This window comes from Schistocerca nitens, chromosome 3 (genome assembly GCF_023898315.1).
Source record: "Schistocerca nitens isolate TAMUIC-IGC-003100 chromosome 3, iqSchNite1.1, whole genome shotgun sequence".
Taxonomy (NCBI): domain Eukaryota; kingdom Metazoa; phylum Arthropoda; class Insecta; order Orthoptera; family Acrididae; genus Schistocerca; species Schistocerca nitens.
Window position 1 is genome coordinate 808,161,931 of NC_064616.1, and position 13,880 is coordinate 808,175,810.

Below are 13,880 nucleotides of genomic sequence, written 5' to 3' on the forward strand. Positions count from 1 at the left end.
AGTTTCTTTTCCTTGTGGGGGTGTGGTGTAGTGACAGATCACAGGTCACTCCACAGCTATCCATTGACAACATCATGAATGACAAACACTGGAAAGACCACATACTCCAGCAGACAGTGCATTCCGATCTGCCACAGTGCAAGAATTCACGGGATAATAATAGTATATTATGAGAGAATACTTATTTCTCCTGTTGTGGACACCTATAAAGTGTCTTATCCTTGTGTGAAGTGTCTGTTTATTAAGATCCTACATTTACATTACTATCTGTATGTGAAAGGTAAGCTGAGAATGAAACATAGTGCGTGTTTTAAATGTTTTATGTTATTTTTCCAATCTGTATTCAAGGCAGAAATGAAAGGAAATTTTATAATTTCTAAACTGTGCAAGGAAAACTGCTAAAGAACATTATCATGCAGATCAGCATGAAAGTGTGTTTATTATGCTAACAGATGGACCTTCTCAGTATGACAACCAAATGAATATGCTAGTCTAGAGGACGGTTGCTATGGGGCTCATGTAATCAGCAAGTTTTCACTTGGCATAGCATAAAATGTATTCAGAAATAATATTTTAATGTCCATCATTCACAGAAGCACAGGCTCTTACATCCGTGTAGTATCTTTCAGTGCAATAAACAGGATTCACCTTGTGGAAGATAATGTACATGATTCTCTGAATATGTTCATTTGATTAAGTTTAATAATCCAAATGATTGGAATTCAATCTCTGGTTGGTCATGGTCACAGGACTTTTACTACGACCCACAATCTTGAAAAGAAACAATAGCAGTGGGGTACAAAGAACATGCTCTTCTCTTAGTTTGGCTGTTGTACAAAACCAAAAAAGGTGCCCCAACAGGCAGAATTGTGACACTCAATTCAAAATTGGGAAAAATTAAAAACGCAGTTCCTCAAGACTTCATTTTTAGGCTCTGCTTCAAACAGCTTTCATTAATCATCTCCCCATGTCAGGAACTGGCTTGTGGTATGACTCTAATGACTTTAGTCATTGCCCAAGACACTGAAACAGAAGTTTTTTTTTTTAACAATAATGAACCTGACATGTAAGTGGTTCACAGAAAGCAGTTTCGATCTAAATATCTACACAGTAAGGAAAAGTCAGACAGTAATTTTTGAAGAAACATCACTAACACTCTCAATTGTTAAAATAATCTATTAATCGAGTCTACAATGACAGTTTTGGACTTTGGCCATTTTCAAGTGTAGCATTGCAAAAATTTCAAAATATCAGACAATGAATACATGGCATGGACATGGAAATGAGTCTTGTGATGACAATGTGTGTTCATTCACTGATATTTTTATATTTACATACATTTTAAAGTACAAAATTCTTGCAATGTTCCCCTTGAAAATGGCCACAGGCCAAAACTGCAATCACAGACTTCATTAATAAATAATTTTAACTATTGAGGTTGGCAATAATGTCCTTCTGAAAAAATTATATGATTCAACACCACCCAAAAAAGGATACTGAGATTGTAATGTGGCAAGAGACAGATGTAGCCTAACAACCTTTGAAATTATGGTTAATGGATCCCAAACATACACACATGAACAACTGAATTAGAGAGAGATGTATTGGAGAGCGAGCACTTTCATTGATGCCATGAATAGAATAGTTAGGTATATCCTCAGACTGGAATATCATCTCCTACAGAACCACTATTGAGCATATGACAGGTAAGATGCACAAAACAAGAGCATCTGTTGATGACCAGTTCATGGGTGCCTCATGCATGTCATGTGATACTCTGCCACATGATTTTCTGTCTTCAAGATCAATTAAGCACTGTCTTCTTCATGTGAAAGAACACTGAATTTGTAAAAATCATTGTTGCCAGCATCAGCTGCTGTCAGCATCACTGAGTTGATGGCAGATACTATTGTTGAATATACACTCCTGGAAATTGAAATAAGAACACCGTGAATTCATTGTCCCAGGAAGGGGCAACTTTATTGACACATTCCTGGAGTCAGATACATCACATGGTCACACTGACAGAACCACAGGCACATAGACACAGGCAACAGAGCATGCACAATGTTGGCACTAGTACAGTGTATATCCACCTTTCGCAGCAATGCAGGCTGCTATTCTCCCATGGAGACGATCGTAGAGATGCTGGATGTAGTCCTGTGGAACGGCTTGCCATGCCATTTCCACCTGGCGCCTCAGTTGGACCAGCGTTCGTGCTGGACGTGCAGACCGCGTGAGACGACGCTTCATCCAGTCCCAAACATGCTCAATGGGGGACAGATCCGGAGATCTTGCTGGCCAGGGTAGTTGACTTACACCTTCTAGAGCACGTTGGGTGGCACGGGATACATGCGGACGTGCATTGTCCTGTTGGAACAGCAAGTTCCCTTGCCGGTCTAGGAATGGTAGAACGATGGGTTCGATCACGGTTTGGATGTACCGTGCACTATTCAGTGTCCCCTCGACGATCACCAGTGGTGTACGGCCAGTGTAGGAGATCGCTCCCCACACCATGATGCCGGGTGTTGGCCCTGTGTGCCTCGGTCGTATGCAGTCCTGATTGTGGCGCTCACCTGCACGGCGCCAAACACGCATACGACCATCATTGGCACCAAGGCAGAAGCGACTCTCATCGCTGAAGACGACACGTCTCCATTCGTCCCTCCATTCACGCCTGTCGCGACACCACTGGAGGCGGGCTGCACGATGTTGGGGCGTGAGCGGAAGACGGCCTAACGGTGTGCGGGACCGTAGCCCAGCTTCATGGAGACGGTTGCGAATGGTCCTCGCCGATACCCCAGGAGCAACAGTGTCCCTAATTTGCTGGGAAATGGCGGTGCGGTCCCCTACGGCACTGCGTAGGATCCTACGGTCTTGGCGTGCATCCGTGCGTCGCTGCGGTCCGGTCCCAGGTCGACGGGCACGTGCACCTTCCGCCGACCACTGGCGACAACATCGATGTACTGTGGAGACCTCACGCCCCACGTGTTGAGCAATTCGGCGGTACGTCCACCCGGCCTCCCGCATGCCCACTATACGCCCTCGCTCAAAGTCCGTCAACTGCACATACGGTTCACATCCACGCTGTCGCGGCATGCTACCAGTGTTAAAGACTGCGATGGAGCTCCGTATGCCACGGCAAACTGGCTGACACTGACGGCGGCGGTGCACAAATGCTGCGCAGCTAGCACCATTCGACGGCCAACACCGCGGTTCCTGGTGTGTCCGCTGTGCCGTGCGTGTGATCATTGCTTGTACAGCCCTCTCACAGTGTCCGGAGCAAGTATGGTGGGTCTGACACACCGGTGTCAATGTGTTCTTTTTTCCATTTCCAGGAGTGTAGATTTACGACAATGCAGACAGGCACTGGCCAGTTCACTGCTGGACAACAACTAGCAGCAAGCAACTTCACCATCCGAAACCATAAACATGTCATGAATTACAGGAGCCACTGCCCTACATGTGTCCGTTTGTTCACTGCACACCACTGGTCTCAGAAAATAGCCTTGTCAGAGTAATATTGCAATTCAGCACTCAAACCATGGAACAAAAATTCTGGATTGCTGAGCCATCAGACACAATGGCACAAACTGATGATTGGGTACAAGTATTGTAAGAGGTGACATATCTCATTGGAGATGAGATAGGAATCATGGCACTGCCACTGCCCACACAGGAACCTACTGTCTGATCAAGTGCTTTTGTATGTTCACATACACAGGCCACAGGTGACCTTCATCTTCTGCAACACAATGCATCATCTTATTATTCTCAAATTGTCACTGAAGGATTTGAGGAACACTCCACAGACACAAGAGGACTTGTGTCATTGCCTGTGTCATATGAATCCAATCCTATTGGTTCATCTTAAATACCATCACATGCGGATGCAGCCCTGACCAATCTTCACAAGTTATGAGTAGTAGTTGGGCAGTCATGGACTAAGATGATACTCCAATACTTCTGAAGTCTCATGATGTCCCTGCCATGGGCATCTGCACCTTCATCAGGGAAACTGGGTCTACACATTATTAGACAGGTCTGTGTAACACAGCTACATCTACATCTACATCCATACTCCGCAAGCCACCTGACGGTGTGTGGCGGAGTGTACCCTGAGTACCTCTATCGGTTCTCCCTTCTATTCCAGTCTCGTATTGTTCGTGGAAAGAAGGATTGTCTGTATGCTTCTGTGTGGGCTCTAATCGCTCTGATTTTATCCTCATGGTCTCTTTGCGAGATATATGTAGGAGGGAGCAATATACTGCTGGACTCTTTGGTGAAGGCATGTTCTCGAAACTTTAACAAAAGCCCGTACCGAGCTACTGAGCGTCTCTCCTGCAGAGTCTTCCACTGGAGTTTACCTATCATCTCCGTAACGCTTTCGCGATTACTAAATGATCCTGTAACGAAGCGCGCTGCTCTCCGTTGGATCTTCTCTATCTCTTCTATCAACCCTATCTGGTACGGATCCCACACCGCTGAGCAGTATTCAAGCAGTGGGCGAACAAGCGTACTGTAACCTACTCCCTTTGTTTTCGGATTGCATTTCCTTAGGATTCTTCCAATGAATCTCAGTCTGGCATCTGCTTTACCGACGATCAACTTCATATGATCATTCCATTTTAAATCACTCCTAATGCGTACTCCCAGATAATTTATCGAATTAACTGCTTCCAGTTGCTGACCTGCTATTTTGTAGCTAAATGATAAGGGCTCTTTCTTTCTATGTATTCGCAGCACATTACACTTGTCTACATTGAGATTCAATTGCCATTCCCTGCACCATGCGTCAATTCGCTGCAGATCGTCCTGCATTTCAGTACAATTTTCCATTGTTACAACCTCTCAATACACTACAGCATCATCTGCAAAAAGCCTCAGTGAACTTCCGATGTCATCCACCAGGTCATTTATGTATATTGTGAACAGCAACGGTCCCATGACACTCCCCTGTGGCACACCTGAAATCACTCTTACTTGGGAAGACTTCTCTCCATTGAGAATGACATGCTGCGTTCTATTATCTAGGAACTCCTCAATCCAATCACACAATTGGTCTGATAGTCCATATGCTCTTACTTTGTTCATTAAACGACTGTGGGGAACTGTATCGAACGCCTTGCGGAAGTCAAGAAACATGGCATCTACCTGTGAACCCGTGTCTATGGCCCTCTGAGTCTCGAGGACGAATAGCGCGAGCTGGGTTTCACACGACCGTCTTTTTCGAAACCCATGCTGATTCCTACAGAGTAGATTTCTAGTCTCCAGGAAAGTCATTATACTCGAACATAATACGTGTTCGAAAATTCTACAACTGATCGACGTTAGAGATATAGGTCTATAGTTCTGCACATCTGTTTGACGTCCCTTCTTGAAAACGGGGATGACCTGTGCCCTTTTCCAATCCTTTGGAACGCTATGCTCTTCTAGAGACCTACGGTACACCGCTGCAAGAAGGGGGGCAAGTTCCTTCGCGTACTCTGTGTAAAATAGAACTGGTATCCCATCAGGTCCAGCGGCCTTTCCTCTTTTGAGCGATTTTAATTGTTTCTCTATCCCTCTGTCGTCTATTTCGATATCTACCATTTTTTCATCTGTGTGACAATCTAGAGAAGGAACTACAGCGCAGTCTTCCTCTGTGAAACAGCTTTGGAAAAAAGACATTTAGTATTTCGGCCTTTAGTCTGTCATCCTCTGTTTCAATACCATTTTGGTCACAGAGTGTCTGGACATTTTGTTTTGATCCACCTACCGCTTTGACATAAGTCCAGAATTTCTTAGGATTTTCTGCCAAGTCAGTACACAGAACTTTACTTTCTCCTCATGATATATACACAATGTCTCTCCTTAGAGTCACCAGGCAAATTTTCTCTGGTGTTTTGGCAGATATCTGCAATTTCTTTTTTGCAGTGTGTAGCTGTAGTCAGTCCAAACAAATAGTTCTAATCAGATCTTTCATGTGATGCCCATTGTTGATGTAAGGCAACAGTTTGTTTCCTATTATGGACAAAATGGTTTTCAAAATCAAATTTTAGGTGGCCATTCAATAGAATGGCCCCAAACTAGTCTAGTGCAATATTCGTTTTGTCAATATGAATTAACAGGGACAGTAAAAATGTGGAACGTATTACCTGTTAACCTCACTGGAAAAATCTCTGTATGTTTTTCAGAATATTGTGTACACCTACATCCAACCAACGGATACTATGAGGGTGGTTTGAAAAGTTCTCGGAATTGACACAAGAGATCAGCGCTAGCACAACTAGTTGTTCAAGTGATATTCATTGGACTGTTGCCTGTAAACAAATGCCATGTCAGTGCTCTTGGAAGAGAGCTGTGGCAGTGACGTTGCTCTGTTGTTGTTCCCACGTAGTGATTTGCGAACATGGGAAAAAAAAAAAAAAAAAATCAAGATTCGAGCAGTGGTTAAGTACTTTGTAAAGAAAGGTATGAAACCAAAGGACATTCATGCCGATTTCCAGAATAGACTGGGCGACACTGCTCCTTCACGAATTCAAATTTGGCTGGGAGAGCTTAGATGATGATCCGTGCAGTGGTCAGCCAAGATGTGTCACTACTCCACAAATCTTTGCAAAAGTGCACAAAATGGTCATGGAGGATCACCGGTTGGAAGTGTGCGAAATTGCTCACACTTGCCAGATGTCATCTGAAAGGTTATATAACATTTTAGCTGATGAATTAGGAATGAAAAAATCATCTGCAAGATGGGTGTCGTGACTCTTGACGCTGGATCAAAAATGCATGAGAATGGACATATCGGAATGCTGTTTGGCCCGTTTTAGGAGGAACGAACAAGATTTTTTGTGTTGATCTGTGGCCACAGATGAAACTTGGGTGCATTACTCTACCCCAGAGACAAAACAAAAGTCAAAGCAGTGGAAACATGCTGATTCTTTGCCACCACAGAAGGCAAAGACAATTCCTTTGGCGGGAAAGGGCATGGCATCAGTGTTCTGAAATGTGAAGGGGATTCTGTTTGTAGATTATCTCCCCACTGGGCAAACAATTACTGGAGAATGCTATGCTAACCTCGCAGACAAATTGCAACAAAAGATGCATGAAAAACGGCCAGGTTTAACAAGGAAGAAAGTCATCTTCCATCAAGACAATGCACACCCGCATACATAAGCCATCGCCATGGCAAAATTACACAGTATGAATAGTTGCCACACCCGCCTTATTCACCTGGTGTGGCTCCCTCAGACTTCCATCTCTTCCCAAAACTGAAAATATTTCTTGGTGGATGAAGATTCACTTCAAATGAAGAATTGATAGCCGGAACTGACAACTATTTTGCAGGCCTGGAGTAAACTTATTTTCGAGGTGAGATCAAGGCACTGGAACATTGTTGGACTAAGTGCATTAATCTACAAGGTGACTACATTGAAAAATTTTAAAAAAGTTTCAGTGATGTAAGTACTTTTTTCTATTCTGCTCTGAGAACTTTTCAAATGACCCTCGTAATCACTCTGCATGACTCCCACACTGCTGCAGAAAATTAATACATGGACCATCTGATGATGAATCGCTAGGTGTTCAAAATCAGTACTGGAATAATAGAAAAATTGAAGAACAAAATAAAAGGTAACTGGTTGCAGTAATTTCAAGTAACCTTTATTCGTCACAGTCACAGTCACAGTCACAGTGTTCCTCATCCATAATGGATAACAGATTTAATTGCGAATATCTGCAGAAACAGTAGAGAAAATGTGCCTGATCTCTTTAAAACACACACACACACACACACACACACACACACACACACACACACACACACACACACAATTTTTTTGTGAAGAATACTTAAATGGTTCAAATGGTTCTGAGCACTATGGGACTTAACATCTGTGGTCATCAGTCCCCTAGAACTTAGAACTACTTAAACCTAACTAACCTAAGGATATCACACACATCCATGCCCGAGGCAGGATTCGAACCTGCGACCGTAGCAGTCGCGTGGTTCTGGACTGAGCGCCTAGAACCACGAGACCACCGCAGCCGGCAGAATACTTAAATATATTACAACATAAGACATGCTACTCTAGAGATTGTACTTGTTTGACTCACATGCCAATATGTTGAGATATCTGTTCTTTTGCTTGTTGTCAGGATGAAGAGAATGTTCTGATGTATATTCTTCCTGGGTTGACGATGCCTGTATAGCTTCATACTCTTTGCTGAACCCGATGTCACCATCAGCATGCAGACTTATAACATGTTTGGCAAATAATTCAATGGGCACAGCAGTTTTCTGCTCTGTCTGGGAATCCCAGTCCACGAGTGTGGGAGCATTTATTCGAGGAGGATCATCAAGATAATAATAATTGACATGGAAACATTTTCTGTAAAGAAAGAAATTGTTTATCATGACATACTGAAGTCTTATATATCTCATCAATAAAAATTAAATTCACACTACTAGTTTCTTTATTTACATTGCTATCAAATAATATGAGATGTTCCACATTTTAATATTACTTAAAGAAGTTTTAGAACACACAGAAAGCAAATGACCATTATGGATTAGCATGTAGCTACCTGAGCATGCCATCACATTTTACTCCATAATGCATCTAATATAAAAAGAAAAACATAAGAAACACATTTATCAAGTTATTGAATTAATTGTATGAAAATTCTTCCAAATAAAACTGAAAAGTATTTTTGGCAATAATAATTTGCATACCATGATATTGCTGAATAGTGTTTTATTGTCTCAAAAAGTTAATATGCAAAGTAAAGCTAGATTGGTACACAACATAAAATATTGTTTACACAACACATTTGGACATGTTAACTTATACATGAATCAATCAGACACAATAGTGCTGAATATTAATGAAGTTTGATAATAGAAAGCTCAAGTCTACCAGATTTCAAGAACACCTTAGATATGACAGATGGAACTGCATACAAATGATGAGTTATTTTAATCACAAAACTATAACTATTTTGCCTGCAATGAAGTCTCAGAGTGTGTTTTGCAGTATTCAGTTTCTACAAATTTACATATGGTACATAAATTTTGACTTCTTTCTGCTCTATCCAATATGTTTCCTTGGGTTTGAAATGGTACACGACTGTATCATTCATCAGCATGACTAAGTTTACCCAATCCTGAGAAAATTATATTAGCGTGACTGATGAAGAATCTATTCTGAGTCATTTATAGAAGAAATCCAGGCCTTTTGTACTAACTTGTATCATATTTGTATCAGTATCATTATGACAAAATCTGCTGCAATGATGTATTTTGATGTAAAATCAACAAAAGTAAAAAGTCCAAAGGGTACTGCGAAGCACTGATTGAGAGAAATTGGAAAGAATATGAGTAAATACAATGAATGAAGGGGTACAATACACTGTGGGATTGACAGTGCTGTTTTCTGTGAAGAAGAATACTGAGCACACTAATATTTGGATTTGAAGCGAATAATCTTATGCTTCCTTATCATTAAACACCAAGAACTGCAAGGTCTGACAGGAAAAAAGGTTCAGTTTCTGTACTATATAAATATTTTTCAACTTTTAAATGGTCATTACATTGTGAATGAGAGAGAGAGAGAGAGAGAGAGAGAGAGAGAGAGAGAGAGAGAACATTTTAAATGAGGTCCATTGCTTACAATGCACAACTATCAAGGTAGCACAGATAATAAGACAATTTTGTTAGTATAGTGTGCCATAGGCCAATATTTCTGATGTGTCATGCAAGCAGAGGCTTATTCTACAAAATAAAAATAACAGTAAGTAACTCTACTGCTAACTGCAACCAACACAACTCATAGTAAAATAAAACAATGGGAACTTCAGGTATGAATATCAACAATGCAGGAAAAGACAGATTGCTACTTACTGTAAAGGAGACACGTCAAGTTGACGTAGACACGATTAAAAAGACACTCACATGCAGCTTTCGGACACAATCTTCATCAGTTTAGACACACACACACACACACACACACACACACACAAATGCCAACTCCAGCATTTCGGCCCGAGATGCTGGAGTTGACGGCCCTGTGTGTATGAGACGCGTGGTTTTTGTGTGTGTGTGTGTGTGTGTGTGTGTGTGTGTGTGTGAGAGAGAGAGAGAGAGAGAGAGAGAGAGAGAGAGAGAGAGAGAGAGAGAGAGTGTGTGTGTGTGTGTGTGTGTGTGTGTGTTTACTGATGAAGGCTGTGGCTGAAAGCTACATGTGAGCATTTTTTAATCATATCTGTGTGCAACTTGACACATCTTCTTTACAATAGGTTGCAATCAATCTTTTCCTACATTGTTCATAGTAAAATAAATAATATGACTGCCAACTTTCATGCCTGGAGACGTATTCAGTAAAATTTTTCTGTGTGTGTAACCCTGTCATGATGTGAAATGCATTAAGGTTTCCTGTGACAATAAGCAACTGTCATTCATTGTTCTGTGGTCTACCATGAGGGAAAACCTTCAAGCATGTAGCTGGAGTCAACATGTACTTTAATAGGTCTGTTAGCAACTAATTGTATAGGCTGTGTTAACAATTAACTATGATCCTAATTGTAATTATGCGCAATGTAAATAAATCTAATAAAGGAGCAAGTAAGCTACTAGTTTGAAGAATTTACTGTTCTTCAGATGCAATGAGTAGCTGATCCTTTCCTTCTTCTACAACAACAACAACAACTACTACTACTACTACTACTTGATAGCAACACTTATCTGCATGCTGTTACAATAGAAGCCTATTTACAATGAACATTGTCACTTGTCTCACAATTAATGGGAATTTTCAGTCACTGCAGTTAATAATATAACTTGTACAAAGAGTGACTACTAAATATTATCTTAATTTGTTAGTCCTTTCTTTTTATTTGCTCTGCAGGGATTCTCAGTTATTTGCTTTATATCTGATGAAAACTCACTGAATACAGAAATCCCACTGGAGACTTACACAAGGAGGCATTGTCTACCTGAAAACTATTTTTGTTTCGTGTATTAATTTGAACATTAGAATTAATCTGAAACTGATTTGCACTATTTGTCCCTGATACCATTAAGCAGTAAATGTGCTGGAAACTGAAAGAAAGAATTTGAAGCTATCTGAAGAGGTCTTTGAAAAAAGTGCAGTTATCTACTTTACACAATACTCTTAGCGCTCACTGTTTCTTTACACCAGCTGACTTGCTTCAAAAGCTAATTCTGTAAGACAACAGGGAGAGAAAGTAGGCAAAACAAGGTAACATTATTTTCTCTGACTTGGGAGAAACTTCCAAGTGGCAGACATGCTGAACTGGCCTTTTCAATTAATTTTTCAATGTGTTGACACCATTTTAACAGCTGGGCCTCAATGAATTGTATACCATTTAATGTATGATCATTGCAGTTTATGTCTGGTACCTTTGGTGTACTACTAGTTAATGTGATCTGTGAAACTGATATAATGGTGTTACATTTAAAGTAAATATTAAACCTTATTACATCTCTGTGTCATTATTATGGCATGGACACTAGGATGAAACACTAAAAATAATTATTAGTTACAATAAAAAGGTATCTTGTGATAAAAAAGCTATGGCAAAATATGTACTAAGTATTTCAGTTTCTTACTGGCATGTGAATCAAGGCAAGAAAATGTAAACAGACAATCAAAATTTACATACAATGAAAAATAACTGAACCATATATTTTTTTGTTAAGTCAGTGTTTCTACTTTAGGGGGGAACATCGATTCATTATACAACAGGAAGTAGCTTGTGGTACCTAAATGTATGTCCAACTTTGTATAATGTTGGTATTGCCATGAACACAAAGCTCTACATCCACAACTGTTAGAAGTAAAATCTCCCCGATGTTCTGCATATAATGATTGTTTTTGGGGTCTGGCAAAACATGTATTTACTTATCCGAACACCCAGAAATCACAAAAACAATTCTGTCTGAATAATATTAAACTTTTTCCAAAGCAAAAACTGTTACGGAGCACTCAGTAGTGGTGATCAGTATTAGCAGCTCTTCTTGAAAATGGTGGTAGGAAACTCGACCAATCAAGGAACACAGTGAAATCTTTGTGATATGAAGTAGTACGATACGATGACAAGTACTGATGGATAACAAATGTAAGACAGAGTTTATCTTATCTGTACTCTGAGATTACACTAGACTGCTGTAGCAAGAAAGATATCAGAAGTAGAATGATTCTGGCAAAGAATGCTTTCTTTATATATATATTCAGTTTTCACATAAGCATAGCATTGTATGGAAGTGACATTCAGACTGTGAAAGTAGAAGAGAAGAAGAAATTGCAAGTCTTTTAAATACAATAGGGTACTAAAAATTAAGTAGCTACATAAAGTACAAAATGAAGAGTATTTGGGTAGGAGAATTGAGGAAAACAGACTTCTGAAAACCATTTCCATAAGAAGAAGTAGATTAGTGGGATAAGAGGGATTTGTGGCTGGAAAGACGAGTTGAGAGGAAATATTGTAGGGGGACTGCAAGTTTCAGAATATGCTAAACATAATTGCAGAGGGTGTTACATATAGTAGCAATGTAGAGAAGAAAAGATTAGCACAATATCTGCAGAAAGGAAAAACATCTTTTTTAAAAAAATCTGTCATTAGTCTGACGACTTTAGATGGTAAACAAAATGTACAAATGATCAGCTAGATGAACTTTTTTGTGATGTTACTCTGCACAGACTACTGTATTTAATCCTATTTATCAATTGAAGCCATAAAGTTTGAAAATGAGTCCATGGTCATATTTTTGGCACTTTATTTTACAGGTTCGTCTTGATCACATAAATTTTTACATTTCACTATGACCGGTTTTGGCTGCTGCCATCTTCAGATCATAAAATATTCTACATCTGAATATTTTATGATCTGAAGATAGCAGTAGCTGAAACCGGTCATAGTGAAATGTAAAAAAATTTATGTGATCAAGACGGACCTGTAAAATAAAATTTAACCCTATCATGCGTTAAAAGTAGTATCATCTTCTAGCATGCATTAAAAATGCTACCATCCGTCAATCATTCTACTGTAGGGCTCCTTTTAATGGTTTATGTTTCACTTGCCAGTGGGTTGTAACTTCCGCAAATCTGTTGTGTCTTGGCAACTATTACTTCATTGTTTATTTCTAGGCAAAAATTTATAACGGTGAGTTTCCTAGTCATATGATGATGCATAAGGTTTTCGTTTCTGGTTACAATGACAACTGCAGTGCTTAAATAGTTTTTCAGCTGTTAGTGATTAAACAGCATAGACATTGAGACAATCAAATAAAGTTAACAGCACAAAAGAACTGAAATTTACAATTAAAACAACTTATAAAAAGAAAGATGATGAGACTTACCAAACAAAAGCGCTGGCAGGTCGATAGACACACAAACAAACACAAATTCAAGCTTTCGCAACAAACTGTTGCCTCATCAGGAAAGAGGGAAGGAGAGGGAAAGACGAAAGGATGTGGGTTTTGAGGGAGTTTGTTTGTGTGTCTATCGACCTGCCAGCGCTTTTGTTTGGTAAGTCTCATCATCTTTCTTTTTAGATATATTTTTTCCACGTGGAATGTTTCCCTCTGTTTTATATATATATATATATATATATATATATATATATATATATATATATATATATATATAAAACAAGCAAATTAAATAAGTTTTTTTTATTGTAAATTTCAGTTCTTTTGTGCTGTTAACTTTATGTGATTGTCTCAATATCATAAGAAATTACTTACACAGTTGAGATTTATGGTGCATAAGTTTCTTACAAAAATATCACTAAGAACTGAAATAAAATAGGAGAGCAGTAGGAGCTATAAAGATAAGAAGCTACTCAGAAATCTACACCAACTGAAAGTAGGGGAATTATAT

General features: G+C 39.6%; 1 protein-coding gene across 3 annotated transcripts in view; it reads right to left on the reverse strand.

Moving 5' to 3' along the window:
• Window positions 1–13,880, reverse strand: part of LOC126248838 (tyrosine-protein phosphatase 99A-like) — a 482,348-nt gene that overhangs the window by 128,480 nt on the left and 339,988 nt on the right. For all 3 annotated transcript variants that reach the window (XM_049950255.1, XM_049950254.1, XM_049950256.1), the window contains one exon: window positions 8,095–8,369. In XM_049950255.1, coding sequence (XP_049806212.1) covers window positions 8,095–8,369 — 275 coding nt within the window. The remainder of the gene's footprint in view (window positions 1–8,094; window positions 8,370–13,880) is intronic.